Consider the following 15,759-nt stretch of genomic DNA (forward strand, 5'->3'; position numbering starts at 1 on the left):
TATATGTACCATTATGTTGACATCTATAAAAAATATTTATATATTTTCTATCCTTTATTCCCTACCATTAATAGACACTTGCGGATTCTATGCTTTAGATGATTGCCCCCGAAAAAGGGAGGGTTTGACTCTGTTTACTTTCTTTTACGACGATTACTGTTTTGCTCCTAATTATGAATAGTGATGGGGCAAAATACTAAATTATTTTGGTATTATTCAATTATCTTTATTTTTTTTTATTTCAAAAAAAGAAAGTGTTAGATAACATATTAATTTATATGAACAAAATAAAAGGGCCAAGGGTAATTTTACCAATTACCTGCCCTCAAACATATGTAGTTTCATTCTTTCTAATAGTCACTTATCTTGAACTTTTAAAATAAATTTATTTTTATTTTTTAAAATAATTTATTTTATTCATCTTAAGAAACACTATTTAGGAGACAATCAGCCAAGAGAGAAGCATCACTAATGTTACTCATCACTCTACATCTCGATAACATCTCCATATAAAACCCCAGTCAACAAGGTAATCATCCTTCCTTCACTATTGGTACTACTTGCATAAATTTTTACCTTATTAGTTAATTTAAACATGGAAGGGTCTTTCTAGCGACCCTCTTGACAGACTTAGTGTGTTTGTTTTGTAGGACAGAGGTACAAGTGTCCAAATTTTATTTAGTGCAATTTCAACAGGTACCACGTACAATTAAAAACTACTATTTGATCTATTGCGTGAGTCCATGACTTGGCTCTTGATGTTTGGGCGCAACAGAACACCCTCTGAAGGTAACAGTTCATTTGGTCTTTACAAGGAAGGAACAAACAGACAGCTCTAGTTATGGTCGAAAGAGAGACACACCGGGGCTTTGAGCATGACACCAAATAATATTTTTTCCCCTTCTTTTACTAAAAAAATTAAAATAAAAAGGTTCACTTAAAAATTCTAATTTAAAATTTTATACAATTTATAATTTACTTGCAAAGCAATATCCTTACAAAAAATTGGTTACTTCGCAGAATATCCTTCAAAGGAAAACAAACAAAAGGACGAGAAGCATCGCGGAGATGAGACATGTTCTTTTATTTAGTTAAAATTTAAAGGATAAGTCTTAGAATTTAAATTTTGTATCATAATCTCGAAAAACCCAATTTCTATTGACACAACCCAATTTCTTTTATTCATAGTCATCTCTAAAATTCCCAAGCTCAAAATTATCTCTAATCAACTTGATGATGGATGTTTTGGACCAATGACTATAACTCTATCTCAATACAAATACAAGATATAATGATTTTTATTTTGTGGGTAGATTAGGTGATTTTATTTGATAAATTTATTATTATATTTTTTCTTTTTATTTATTTATTTTTGACCAATATGAATTGTCAAGTGACAATAATTGATAAGTATAATCAATTTTAAACCATAAACCCTAAGCGATTGATAAGTGTTGGCCAAAATCTAAAAGCTCAAAATAATTTTTTAGGATAAAAAGTGTAAATTTCTCAAAAACTGAGGGATGATGCACAACGCGCAAAATAAATAACTCTAACATCCGAAAATTTCTTTAAGAAAGATAAATGTTATTTGTAAGAGATAGACATTATAAAAAAGAATCTTAATCCTAATAAGACTACGAAAAACCAAGATAGATGTCATCTGTAAGAATTTTAATTCTAACGGGTTTCAAAATGTCAATATATATAGATATTATTTATAAGAATTTTAAGCCTAGATTAATTTAGATTATTCCATATCTCTCTATAAATAAAAAAGACCTTATTGCGAACTCGCTTGATTATGAAATTTTTAATTAAATAAATTTATTATTATATTTCAAAAAAAAAATAATAACTTTATAAGTTATAAAAAAATAATAGGAATTATTCTCGAACTAGTCTGCATGAGCTAGATAGCCGGGCCATGGAATAATGGCTCACGTCGGTGCATGGGGACGTGGATGCATGTGATTTTAAAGGACTTGTGAGGCTATGGATGACTCTGCACTTTCCATTATTATTTATTAATTCCTTCCTATCTATCATCTGTCCCATTAAATTCCTCCCTATAGTTAATGTCACTCAACTGCCTAAATTAATCATCAATTGACCCAATCTTAATTCACCCCCAAAATTAAAAGAATTAGGATGAAGTTTGGTAGAACCAGCTGGAAGTTCTGAACACACTTAAGTGTTCGTATTTTATAAGTTAGTTTTAATATTATTTGTTAAATTAATTAAAATTTCACACTTCACGTGGCTTTAGAAACTCATCGAGTTCTCTAATCACCATCTAAAAAATTAAGGAAAAAGAAAGAGTTTTCTAAAGTAGAAATGCAAAAACTGGATTCGAAACCCTAAAACTAAATAACAAAAGAAAAGAAATTAAAATAAAAATAAATCTCTTGAAATAGTGCAAATGGTCCATCGCACACATCTGAGAGTTTAGATTACTGTAAGATTGTGAGATCGAATCTGTTTTAGTGTGATTGTCGATATTTTGCGTCTATTTGAGGGGCTAAATCTCGAGTTTTGGCCCACGACTCATTAATTTGTCTGACCGTGAATTTTAGAGAATGATGAATGATTCCAACCGAATATTATGCCTTGATCAAGGATTTTTCGAGTTTTTCAAATAAAAAAAAATAATGTTTTAATGGCACATATATTGTTGCTCGCACGTGGAACTAGTGTGCCCGTGCGAACACGTAAAGAAAGAAAGAAAGAAGAATGATCAAAACCAACTTTGAGTTTTAATTAGTTGAGCTGCATAAATGTTCCAACCCAACACATCCCCATCAATAGCCTTGCAACTTATTGCTGTGTCGATGGCGATGCTTAAATGCTTTGAATTTGCCAAATGCATGCCCAGCTGCAATATTATTGTTCACTTGATTTAGAGTTTTCTTTCTCATATATTCTTCCTCCTCTTCTTCTTCTTCCTCCTCCTTCTTCTTCTTCTTCTGTGATTGATCTTTCCTTCTATCCATCCATCCATTGCCATGGAGCTCAAAGCTGGCATCCTTTCCATCTTCCTTCTCTTTCTCCTCCTGGCCTCGCCTTGCCTTCCGGATGGTTTGTAATACTATAATCTCCTCTTAATTAATTTAATTATAAGCTTTTATATCTACATATATATAGCAATGATCACACACATATATATATATATAATTGGTGTGGATTAATTAATGTGTCAAATATATACATATACAGATTCTGGGATTTATGATATTGATTATAGAGGGCCGGAGACTCATTCGTACATTCCTCCACCAAATCGATCTGGAGGCAAGCATCATTCAATTCCTCGCCTAAGCAGTCTGAAACATCGCAAATCTAGAGCTGGAAAAGGAGCAAAAGTAAGAGTCACACACACTTACCCCCATATCTCTATATAGCTTTCTCTATACGATCAAATTCATTGTTTTGGGTCTCGTGTTTGTCTTTTAACATGTTGTTGTTCCTTGGGATTTCGGAGACTTCTATGGGTAACGACTGGCTTCTTTTTCCTCTCGTTTTCAATTTTGATTTGCAGGGTAAAAGGATTCGTGGATAGAGAAGGTTTTGGTGATGATGATGATTAATTGTATTAGTCTAGTCAGGTCGGGTGAGCTACTTAATTACTGCTAGTTACTGCGTGCTTCAAGTGTATTAGTTCTTTGTGAGTAGTAGAGACATTAATTCTTTGTAAATTGAGATTCTGAGGCTTGGACTTGTTTGGCTGCAGCTTGAATTGTTGTGGTTTGGTATGTTACCAAAAGCTGTTCCATACATATATATATATATAATATATATATGCCTATATAGCATTGTTGTTTGTGTAGAAGAATGGTGAAAGATGGTGGATCTATATATGCATCTTGTATCTATAGATATGATGTGCGTCTGGAAAGATGAACATTTGGAACATGCTTCAAGTCATGGGTTTATTTTCTTTACTTTTGTTTGTTTCAAGAAGCAATGAAAATGTTGGATTATTGTTCCCCAAAATGAGATTTTTTTGTTTGTTTGTTTTGAAATTAGCTTTCATTTGGCACCTCCCTCCCAAATATATTGTTTGTTTCAAGAAGCAATGAAAATGTGGGATTATTGTTCCTCAAAATGAGTGAGATGTTTTTTTTCCTTGAAATTAGCTTTCATTTTAGCACCTCCCTTGAGACACATTCGGTAGTGTATTGTAGGGTCTAGACTTCATGGTCTTTAAGATGTGGAGTCCTGACATCTATTTGTATTTAGTGTGTGTTTTAGCTTGTCTCGTTTGCTTGTGTTGTGATTGAGATATGCCCTAGCATTGCGTGTAAAAAGTCATGTTTTTCTGTGTCATATATTCAGTTGTAGAAAAAAAATTAGCTTTCAAAATTAGTTCACCAAACATAACTTTTGAAATTTATCTCATTTAAAATGAAAAATAATTATTAAACCACAACCAAACTTTCCTTAAGACTATCTAGTTGAGCATAGGGACGAAGCCATGGATAGTTACAGCAATGAACAAATTTTTTTTGTCAAGCTTAGCTCAACATGAAGCCACAAGCAATGTAGAGTAAAGCAGCTTTAAATGGTAAAAGTTCAAGATCATGAGGGCACCAATAAGCAAAAATTCCGGGCATTTTAACTATGCATCGATGATGAACATACCAACAACCAATGTAAATCTCCTTGGATCAAGCAAACCCAAATAGATAGATGATGGGCATATTGTCTAGTGTCTCATTCCCAACACAGGGCAAACCTGTGGAATAATTGCTCAAAAGTGAGGAACTTTTTGGCTTCTTACTACCACGATTAGTTGGGAATCAACTGAATTTAAAAGCTAAGGAAACATGAGCTACGCTGAAGGATAATGAAGAAAAACTAAAGAAATTTCCAGAGTTTTCACACTCTTGTCCGCTGAATTCAGTGTGGATACCTAATTGTGAAACTAAATCTCTGTCTAGCATGTTGAGAGAAAAGGATAAAAATCACCAGCAAAGTGCAACCGGCTAGCAACAAATGGTGAAAGTCATGAAAAGTTAATTTTTGGACACAACTCGACCTAAATGAGGGGAAAACTTATACTCGGCAACATGTCTACTCGCCGGGTGCTGAAACACCTTGCTTCAGTTTCTCCCTCTTCATCTTCTTCTTCGAGACTGGCTTCTTTTTCTTTGGAGGAAGGGTCTTTTGCGCATACATGTAAAGTATGTAATTACCGACAAGAAATATTAGTAGTAGGCCACCAACAAGAAGCAAGACTATCAAACCCGGGTTAAACCCTTTGACTTCAGGATCTTTGATCACTTCTTCCTGTTCAACAATTTGGTTGAAAGTTATAAATTCACAGCGTGCTCCAACACCCCATAGTCCAAACATCAAAATAGAGAAACACAAGAAAATTGATGCAACTACTGTTAAATTTCTACTTTTTGCAATTACCACACAGCAATTCCGAGATTCCATCATCTGAAAAAAAGATATCTCATGATTCTTTAAACAATTATAGGGATTTAAAAACGGAGAAACAACTAATCTTCAGATAAAAATTAAGGGGTAGAAGGGAATGGAATGGAGAAGGACAGACAAACCAAATGTGGAGAAAAATAGCTAATGCCCTGAGAAGCACGACAAAAGTAGTCCTTGGAGAGACAAATGGTAGAACCCCTAACCTTAAGGAGTTTTGGTAGTGGAATGAAGAGGTACAATTGAAAATTAAAAATAACAAAACTTGCTATAAGGCTATATATTAGTATAATAATGAATAAAATCAAAAAAATTATAAAGAAGCAAAAAAGGCAGCAAAAAGAGTTGTTAGTGAAGCAGGGTCAAAAGCATATGAGAATCTATATAAACGACTTGATACAAAAGATGGAGAAAGGGATATATATAAATTAGCTAAAGCAAGAGAAAGAAAAACAAGGGATTTAAATTAAGTAAAATGCATAAAAGATGAAAATCAAAATGTATTAGTGAATGAGAGAGCGATTAAGGAGAGATGGAAGGAGTATTTCACAAAATTATTCAATGATGGTGGCGACACAAGAGTTAGGTTGGGACATCTTAGTAACTCCGAAAGGAACGTGAGCTATACATTTTATCGACGCATAAATTCAAATGAAATAAGGCAAGCATTAAAAAAGATGAAAAATCATAAAGCGGTGGGATCGGATAATATACCAATAGAAGCATAGAAATGCATGGAAGAAGAGGGCATCTCCTGGCTAACGAAATTATGCGATCCTTAAATAAAAAAAAATGCAAGATGAGTGGAGGAATAGTACTTTGGTTTCTATATACAAGAACAAAGGAGATGTTCAAAACTGTGAAAATTACAGAGGAATTAAGTTAATGAGTCATACCATGAAACTTGGGAGAGAGTAATAGAGCAGAGGCTCAGAAAAGAAACAGAAGTCTCGGAAAATCAGTTTGGTTTCATACCTGGTAGGTTAACAATGGAAGCTATATACCTACTGAGGCGCTTAATGGAAAGGTATTGAGATCATTAGAAGGACTTACATATGGTATTTATAGATCTAGAAAAGGCCTATGATAAGGTCCCTAGAGAAGTATTATGGAGGATTTTAGAGAAGAAAGGAGTCTGAATAGCCTATATACAAGCCCTTAAGAACATGTATCACAGTGCAAAGACAAGGGTCAGAACATGCAGAGGGGATACTGAACCATTTAAAATTACAATATGATTGCATCAAGGTTATGCACTAAACCCATACTTATTTGCTCTAGTAATGTATGAACTCACTAAAGATATTTAGACAGAGGTGTCATGGTGTATGCTATTTGCAGATGACATAGTGTTTGTGGATGAAACAAAAGAATGAGTGAACACTAAACTTGAGTTGTGGAGAAACAATTTAAAATCTAAGGGATTTAAATTAAGTAGAAAGAAAACAGAATATATGAAATGTAAATTTAGTAAGAATGTAAGAGTGGATGATGTTATAATAAAATTGGAAGACCAAATCTTACAAAGAAAAGACCATTTTCGATATTTGGGATCAGTGATTCAAAAAGATGGAGAAATTCACGAGAATATCACACATAGAATTAAGGCAGGTTGGCTAAGATGGAGAAATGCATCGAGGGTGTTATGTGATGGTAAAATCCCATTAAAACTGAAAGGAAAATTCTATAGGACAGCTATAAGACCAGTCTTGTTGTATGGCTCAGAATATTAGGCAATCAAATACCAGCATGAGCAAAAGACGAGCGTAACGGAGATGAGGATGTTAAGATGGATGTGCGGCCATACAAGAAAAGATAAAATTAGAAATGAAGTTATTCGTAATAAGGTAGGAGTAGTGCCAATTGAGGAGAAGATGAGAGAGACTAGACTAAGATGGTAATGTCATGTGAGAAGAAGACCAAGAGACGCTCCTGTGAGGAGAGTTGATGAAATGGAACAATTAATCAAAAAAAAAAGATAGAGGTAGACCCAAGAAGACATTGGGAGAGACATTAAAGTTTGATATGAAGTGTATGAACCTAAATGAAAATATGACAAAAGACAGAAATATATGGAAGTCTAGAATTCATGTAACCGACCCCACATAGTGGGATAAAGGCTGGATATGTTGTTGTTGTTGTTGTTGTTGCTTTCTTTCAACAACTAAAGCAAAAGTCAACCAAACTACCTGCACGGTACCAAAAACTGAAGGAAGATAACATAGTGCACTTTAGAATTTTAGAAGGATGATAGCATATCATAATTTTCCCTAAAGTTTCAGCCCAGAAGGATGGAGTACAAAGATAGACTGAAACTAAACAAAGATCTGCTTACTTTACCAAAAACTGAAGGAACTTCCAATAACTGGCGCTGACCAATAAACAAATATCCTTGAAGAGCTTGAAACAGAAGGTCATGAAAGCAAAAGAACAATGCACATACAGAAAGATTGCAAGAAAAATATCATTTAAGTTGTCTTTTTCTAAAGTTGCAGGATGCATTTCCTTAGATACAGTTTTCCACTCATTAACATGTACTCATAACATGTTCAGTGAACCTGTCCTTCACAATGCAATTAATTGAATACATATAATAGTCAGAAAAATTCACATTTAAAAAAACAAGGGAAAATCAGTGGTGTGAAGTTCTGTTTGCACAAGTATAGAATCGGCCATGACACTGCTTAGACTTCGGAACTCTCAAGCCTACGAATACATGAATGGTGAGTCCTGCTGCATAACATATTATTGACAGCAAACTCCTTGATAAGGGGTAGAAATCCAGCTTATAACATGCACTTACAGGGTAGGTATAAATCCAGCTCAGAACATGAACAAGCCTACATATTCATGAGTGGTCAGTCATGCCATCCAACAATGTTCAGATGTTCAAGCCTTTCTTGCAGAGATAGCAACATATGTTGAAAGTAAATCTCAGGGCACCATATGCAGTTAAACACATACTTATGCATTGGACAAGCCTGTCGAAAATGCACCGAACAAACAAATTTTACCAAGTTCAAAAAAAAAAAAAAATCAACTCAGTGCTGCATGGTTAATTGAAGCTGGCTACACCTAGTAAGGTTTAAGGGTAAGTAGTCATTCTTGTAGTCCTTAAAGACATTATAGAACGATTCACAAGCTAAAATTCATCTAGCCAATCCCACCCGGGGGATTAAAGCTTTAGGTTTTTTTTTTTTTTTTTTAGGATTCAAAACTTGAACTTAGAATAATCATGTTCTAAACTACTAAAGAATTTTCTACTTTAATGACATTCTAAAGTACTTAAGAATTCTTATTTGTGTTTTATTTATGCAGGTTAAGATTAAGATAACTTAGATGCATTGGATATCTTGTGTTCTCTTCATCCAAGGGTAAGATGGAAGCAACTTTTTTTGTTAGTTGTAGCTAAAGGACGGACTAGTAAGAATATATCCTTTTGTTAGTTGGAAGTACTATGGTCTAACTAGTCAAAAGGCTCAAGTCATTGAACAAAATCATTCTCGTTTCTGAGATTTATTGTGAACAGGCACGATACATGTGCTATTTTGAACTTGGCTTGCCCCTTTTTGGCTGTTTATTCTATTAAATAAGAAATGGTTTCCCAATCAGAAGTTTATCTACCAAAAGCACTAGAAACGGGAACAACCAGCAGACCACACAAATATCCACCAGATTCCTACAATTCAATTCAATTCAATTTATTTGAACTCTCTCTCCCTTTCTCTCTCTCTTACACACGTGTGCGCGCATGCGTGCACATATATGTTATACAATTCAACCATAACCTACTAGCTGAGACTAGTGCTGCTCCAAACTGCCAAGAGAACACGCAAATTTGGCCTATCAGTGTCTGGGTCTAGGTCAAAACCAATTTGATCCAGATTAGGTACACTGGTCCAGTTCTATCTTAGCCTACAATGCTGACTATGCCTCAATTCTTTCAGCCATGTCTTCCAATATGGATTCAACTTGAAACTATACTTCAATCTGATCTCCTTTTTTTAATCTTCTTTTGTTTCTTTATCCCTTGCCCTATTTGGCCGTTCTAAGTGGTATAGAGATACAACTCTGTCAAGATATCCCCTCTTTTATACCAAGAAAATGGGTTTCTCTAGAAAAAAAATTAAGGATGATACTTTTTTCCTGTTCTGCACTCAGATCAATCCACTAGGAAAAGATGCCAAAGGGAAGAACAGCAGCAACTACTGGCAGAGAGCTAACCACCTAATAAGGGAGTTGACCCTAGAAGAAGCAAAAGCTTCACCCTCAAGGAGTGCAAGCGAGGACGATCACAAGTGAAACATTGGACTCATAGAGGATGTAGGGCCAGGTAGACCAACCAAATGGTTTCTAGGGCATGATATCTTTGTTTAAGATTATTCAATTGGTGAATCGCCTTGTTAGTCTCAATCAATTCTTCCAGGTCTCCATTCGGGATTTGAAGAAAAAGCCTTCACCCCATAATTCCTCTCAACTAAGTCATTCTTCAGCTATGGTACAAGAGTCCTCACATCTGATTTAGGCGCCTATCCATCTTGATAAAATAGAAGAAAGATTAGGCAAAATTCCTATAATATCAAAAAGTGGCAATGATGAAAACTAAGTGGTAGTCAGAGCTCCCTAGTCAGAAGCGCTAGAATTCTTGAGCTAGTCAACATGAAATTTCTGTTTTTGCTCAACTTCCATTCCATGTTTTTAATCCTCTTTGTCTCAGACAATGAAGACATTCAACTTTCATCTCTATCTTCTCACTTCTTAAACAGATTCCAAACCATCCCACGCATCTTTCAGCCGGTGCAAGCTGAAATAACACCTTAAACAAACAATTAAAAAAATTAATTTTCAAGCCCTCCAGTCAGAGTTAAACAAAAAGAGAAGACTCAGGATCAGTATAGATCCAATACGAATAAGAAACCCCACATCACGGCTCCAGAGCAGAGAGTTAAAAAATTCAGGTCAAACAAACAGATCTCACAAATCAACAATCGAAACATAAAGGCAGCTTTTGCGATCTATGAGATAGAGCGTACCACGCTATCGAACGACGGCGGCGTCTGGCCGGCGAACTCTTCGAATTCCATGGCTCCGGATCCAAAAGGAAAGACCAGATCGAAAGATCGTTTGTTGAGCTTCGCGATTTGTCGTGCTCGAGATGGTAAGTACCATAGAATCGCGATTTGTCGGACTGAATTTTGCGCTTCAACCCTCGTGCTTTTGCATATTTCGTAATCTCCCCATAACTTTCCTGAAATACCTTTCATTTCCCCAACGGTTCTTTCTATTGCTTTTGGAAAATTACACTATATACTGATATTTTACCAAATTACAGTACATACTCTTTATGTTTTAAAAATTACATAAATTTTCCATCAATCAATAAATTGGTGGTAAGAAATTTGTGTAATTTTATATAGTTTCAGTTGTATCCTTTGTAATATAAATCTAGAGAATAATCTAATAAACACAAGAACATTAGAGATAAATATTGTAATCTCTAAAAAGTAAGAATAATATACTACTTATATTTATACCAAATTTTATTATATTATATTCACATAAAATACTTTCTATAACAAGTTCACCAAAAAAATTATTAATTTGGTTTAGCATAATTTAGTTTTGGTGTTAAAAGAATAGATATAAATTCCTTAATAATAATAGAAAAAATTATAAAAAAAAAAAATAAGACTAGAACGAGAATTCAAAGAGTTGTGCCTATGTTAATTGAAGTCAACAAAACTAAGATCCCGCATAATCTTGACACAACTGTAATGTGATTATTATTCTTTCACACAATTTACGACAATACAATATTAGACTTCTTTGTCTTTTCATTAACACAAGCAAGTCTTAGAACCCATTTAGATTATTACCAGGTTTGATCAATTAAGCCTTGTTGACAAATCTACAATCCTTTCTGATCTCTCCTTGGTCACTAGTGAGGGGATTGTTCTCGGACAAGAGCAACAAAGCCCTGGAAAACTGGTCGTAGAAGTAAGCATTGTCGGCAGCCATCTTGGCAACTAAATGAGTGGTTGTAGGGTCAGAGGCCAGCTCCTGATCCACGGTTAGTAGCCCCTTGTGGCTCAGCAAATGTTTGAAGTACATGTTGTCAATCACCATTGGCGTCTCCCCGTCATTCCGGGCATACTCCACGGCCTCTGGATGAGCCACTGGCGATGGGCACCGACCTTTGAGGTAAACGGCATAGTTAGGGTCGAGGGTTGGATCGACTGTTGGGTAGAGCCTGTTGATAAGGTTGAGGCAATGGACCCTGCCAACCGAGTGCGCCCCTGATGTTTGATAAGAATATAAATAGGAATGAGTTGATGGGAACTAGAATATTCATGAAATTTATTAATTGATTGACTTCATATATATATATATATATATATATAGTAAGATAAAAGACTTGATATGTGTTGTTTACCTAAGAGAGCTACGGTGCCTTCGACATCAATGCCAATAGATTGAAAGCGAGAAAGGACTAATGAGATGGTGTCATTGTGGTTGGGGATGTAGTCAACCACCTCCGAGACATAGCTCTCTTTGCTATCCATTCGGCCAGTCTTCATCTCAATATGTGGCCCTCCAAGCTACGAAATTATATAGATATATAAGCCAAACGAAGAAGAATTTTTTTTTTTACTATCAATAAGAACTCGCAGCTACTATCTTTCATGGTTACCAAAACGAAGCCATCTCTAGCAGAAAGAGCAACAATGTCGGCACAAGATACAGTGGTGGGGCACTGGCTCTCGACGGCCTCTTTGATGGTGTTGATGTACTTGAAGTTTCTCATTCCAAAGCTCCTCTCCGAAGTTTTCTCTGACACGATGCCGTTCGCTGTCTCTAGTAGTATAGACGCATCGCAGGACTGCACCATCAGCATATATATATATATGTAGTGAGTTCAACTATATATATAGATGGATGTAACAGGGGTTAAACTGATGAAGGCGTCTGTCTTGTCTGTTTCAGTTCATGAAAATCAAGTAATAAATACAAACTTACCCCAATAATTAACTATAATAAAGAACCATGAGCTATGTGATTGGTTGAAGGAAGCCAACCTTGACCATGCAGTCATGGAAGAGGTTTCTAATCCATGAAACAGCTGTGTTGCCATGTTTGTTATACAGCTTGATGACTTGCTCTTTGATGATCTCTTCGGCCATTGGGCAGCTCTCCTTGTAGTAGTTCAGCTGCAGATCCCCTTTCACTTAAAATGGAAAGTCTGAGCTAAGAAGAAGAAGAAGAAGAAGAAGAAGAAGTTCAAGTGACAGAGATCATGTAATTACCAGAAGAAAGCTGCAAGAATAGCAGTGATAAGAGGAAGATGAAGCCTTTGCTAGAATGTTGCTGCTTGACTGCCATATTGATGTTGCTTTCAAGCTTTCTTCTCTCTGTGTGTGGTATACACAAGCTACCTTTAGGTCTTATATAGAGCATTGAAATTGAACCACCCAACAAAAAAAAAGAAAGAAAAAAAAAAAAAAGTCTTGTATAGGGCTGCTATTCCAAGTTTGATTAGAAGCAAAACACATAGATGATGGGTCCCTTCTATCCCCTAAATAAAGGCCACTTCTTTTGACCTTTAGGGCATCTTTCCCCACGCCTGTTCCCCACCTTGGCATAAGCTCCATTAAATATTCTTTCAAAATTATCATATTATTAGCCAAACACAATATTCTTGCACAATTTTTATTGTGACAATTCTATGTGGGACGAATTGTAGGGCTGTTGTCCTTTCTCATAAAGGGGTCTCTATGCCCTTAAACTAAAACATATATATGTTAGTCATATAGTAACGAATTTTTGCTTTTCAATAATTGAATAGAAACAAAATGCATTAATTAACTATGATGTTTGTGTAGATTAACTATTATTTAATTAGGATTAATTTGATGTTACATTTGGGGCACTTGTGACCAAATGGATTGAGATAATTAGGAGATAACACATTAATTAGGCCTTATCCATTACCAAAATTAACTATTATTTATGTTTCTTAATTTGGCAATTTCATTAGATTTTACACGTCATTGCTTGCACTAGTTAAATTGTATATATACTCAAATATTTTATTCAGTCACGGGGGAACAAGTTGATTGTCAAATCTTTTGAAATAAATGAAGCAGTTGTGGCTGAAGAGTCAGATGAAGCTGCAATTATATAAAAATAACAATAATAATAATAATAACAACAGCAATAACAATAACAAGCTAGAGTCACTTTCATATAATAATATATTTAGAATATTGTTGGAATATAATAATAAATTTATTAACTAAAAATATCATCATTAAATTATTTAAAATTTATAAAAAAAATGAACAATTAGAGAGTGCATAAATTTTTTTGAATAAACATTCTAATACTTAAATTATACAATAAAGACTTAAAAATTGTATTAAAATTAGTTTTAGAGACATATCTCATTTGAATTGAGGAAGTAGGGAAGTTTTTCAAATTTTCTAGAATCAAGATTTTTTAAATAATATTATCTTAATGTTTCGAGATCCACTAATATTAGAATTTTTATAAATGATATTTATTCTGATATTTTGAAATAATTTATAGATAATATTTATTTATCCTTTTCACATTTGATTTTGGAGTGTTGAAGTTATCTTGTTTGCCTTTGTTCAAGACCTTTCAATTAGGGGAAAATTACACCTTTTTAGCTTAAAAATTTATTTTAGGCTTTTAAAATTTTTAAATATTTTAATGAACTTTTGCCTATGATACATCAATATTGAAAGATTAGATTGTTTTTACATTATTTATCATCAACCTAATTATTAGTAAAATTTATAAAAGAAAATTTATATATGATAAGAAATATGTGAATTAAATATAAAAACTCTTTTAATAAAAATTCATTTGGTATAGTTTGATAATGTCAGTTTACTTTTTTAATTTTTGTAAGTAAATTTTTAAAGAAAATTAATTTTTGTATAATGGTAAAGTTGTTTAAAAAATTAGTTATTGAGTTCAAATTTTGTTAATGTAATTAATTTTTATTTTTTTTAAAATACATAATTTATTACATAGTACAAAAGATTCGAGATTAATTATGTTTTTAGCTAGCGTTTGTTAAAATAAATAAAATAAAATTGTGTTAAGATAAGATTATAATACTTTTCGAACCAAGATATGGAATAATCAATATAAACTTGAGAAACATTTTAAGATTTTTATCAAATTGTTTGTTAAATTTTTTGGAATATACTAAATGATATATGCGTAATTTTTTCTTATCTATAAGTATTAAGATAAATAATAGAGATGGAAGAAATAAATTTATTTGAAAAAACTTAAATAAGAAATTACGTGACTTATTTTTTAAAAATCATTAGATAAATTTAATAAATATAATAGAAACTACTTTTATTTGAAATATTTTTTAAATTTTATTTTATTTATTTATATTTTGATTAACAAATAATACCTTAAATTAAATTATATACGACTAGTAATGAATATATAGACAACTAAAGAGAACACTACAACAAATTTTAAATTAAGAGGCATTTAAAAATGCCTTAATAGATAGTTTCTTGGGGCATTTTAACTATTAGGGCATTAATAATAATGCTCCATGTAACTGTGCTCCAAAAACATATTGAGGCACTTATAAATGCCTTAAAAATAATTATAAATTTAACTTTGTTGCGACACTTAAAAATGCCTCAAAAATTACAGTAAATTTATTTTTCATATCCCCCACAAGGGCTTCTCTTAATTCTAACTTACTTCTCCCTCGACTCAAACCCTAAACCTTTCATTTTTCTTGCACACGCGTGACCACCTAATCTGCACATCATCTTATTAATATATGTGTCTATGTTTATTTTATAGTATATCTAAGTTTCATTAGAATTATTCTATTGGGGCACTTAAGATTTGTTTATTAGGGCACTTCATCAGAGTGTCTTGTTAGAATTATTTTAATGGGGCATTTCAAAAATTATGTCCTATTAGATTTATCTATTAAGACACTTATATTTGTCTATTAGGGCATTTCATTGTTGTGCCTCATTAGAATTGTTATATTGAGGCACTTTATTAAATTGTGCCTTAAAATGATATTTTATAGGGCACTTAATTGTTGTGCCTCATTAAATTTATTGTATTGGAGCACTTTTTTAGATTGTGCCTTAAAATGGTATTTTAGAGGACACTGTCTAAAAAATGCCCTAAAAAAGATGCCTCAACAAATCATTTTTGTTGTAGTGGAATGATTAATAATTAATGGGCGGTGGGTGGTCTAATCTAATCTCAATTAATTAAGCGTCTGAATGGAATAAT

The 15,759-nt window shown here is 33.3% G+C and overlaps 3 protein-coding genes across 4 annotated transcripts; 1 reads left to right on the top strand and 2 right to left on the bottom strand.

Annotated features, from left to right (window-relative positions):
* The first annotated feature begins 2,864 nt into the window (after nucleotides 1–2,864).
* Nucleotides 2,865–3,832, top strand: LOC127790807 (uncharacterized). Its single transcript, XM_052320499.1, has 3 exons — nucleotides 2,865–3,078; nucleotides 3,217–3,362; nucleotides 3,539–3,832. The coding sequence occupies exons 1-3, from the start codon at nucleotides 3,006–3,008 to the stop codon at nucleotides 3,557–3,559; spliced, it is 240 nt and encodes a 79-aa protein (XP_052176459.1). The 5' UTR covers nucleotides 2,865–3,005; the 3' UTR covers nucleotides 3,560–3,832.
* Nucleotides 3,833–4,832: 1,000 nt separating this feature from the next.
* LOC127790806 (DNA-binding protein S1FA-like) lies at nucleotides 4,833–10,640 on the bottom strand. Its single transcript, XM_052320498.1, has 2 exons — nucleotides 10,476–10,640; nucleotides 4,833–5,289 (listed from the first exon to the last, which is right to left on the bottom strand). The coding sequence occupies exons 1-2, from the start codon at nucleotides 10,524–10,526 to the stop codon at nucleotides 5,074–5,076; spliced, it is 267 nt and encodes an 88-aa protein (XP_052176458.1). The 5' UTR covers nucleotides 10,527–10,640; the 3' UTR covers nucleotides 4,833–5,073.
* Nucleotides 10,641–11,202: 562 nt separating this feature from the next.
* LOC127790805 (peroxidase 21-like) lies at nucleotides 11,203–12,900 on the bottom strand. 2 transcript variants are annotated; one of them, XM_052320496.1, is made up of 5 exons: nucleotides 12,747–12,900; nucleotides 12,519–12,667; nucleotides 12,134–12,322; nucleotides 11,876–12,041; nucleotides 11,203–11,738 (listed from the first exon to the last, which is right to left on the bottom strand). In XM_052320496.1, the coding sequence occupies exons 1-5, from the start codon at nucleotides 12,895–12,897 to the stop codon at nucleotides 11,332–11,334; spliced, it is 1,062 nt and encodes a 353-aa protein (XP_052176456.1). In that variant the 5' UTR covers nucleotides 12,898–12,900; the 3' UTR covers nucleotides 11,203–11,331. The 2 variants fall into 2 exon arrangements, with proteins under 2 accessions (XP_052176456.1, XP_052176457.1); XM_052320497.1 differs by having other exon boundaries at nucleotides 12,519–12,661; nucleotides 12,747–12,876.
* Nucleotides 12,901–15,759: the final 2,859 nt, after the last annotated feature.

Source organism: Diospyros lotus, chromosome 14, assembly GCF_014633365.1.
Source record: "Diospyros lotus cultivar Yz01 chromosome 14, ASM1463336v1, whole genome shotgun sequence".
Taxonomy (NCBI): Eukaryota; Viridiplantae; Streptophyta; class Magnoliopsida; order Ericales; family Ebenaceae; genus Diospyros; species Diospyros lotus.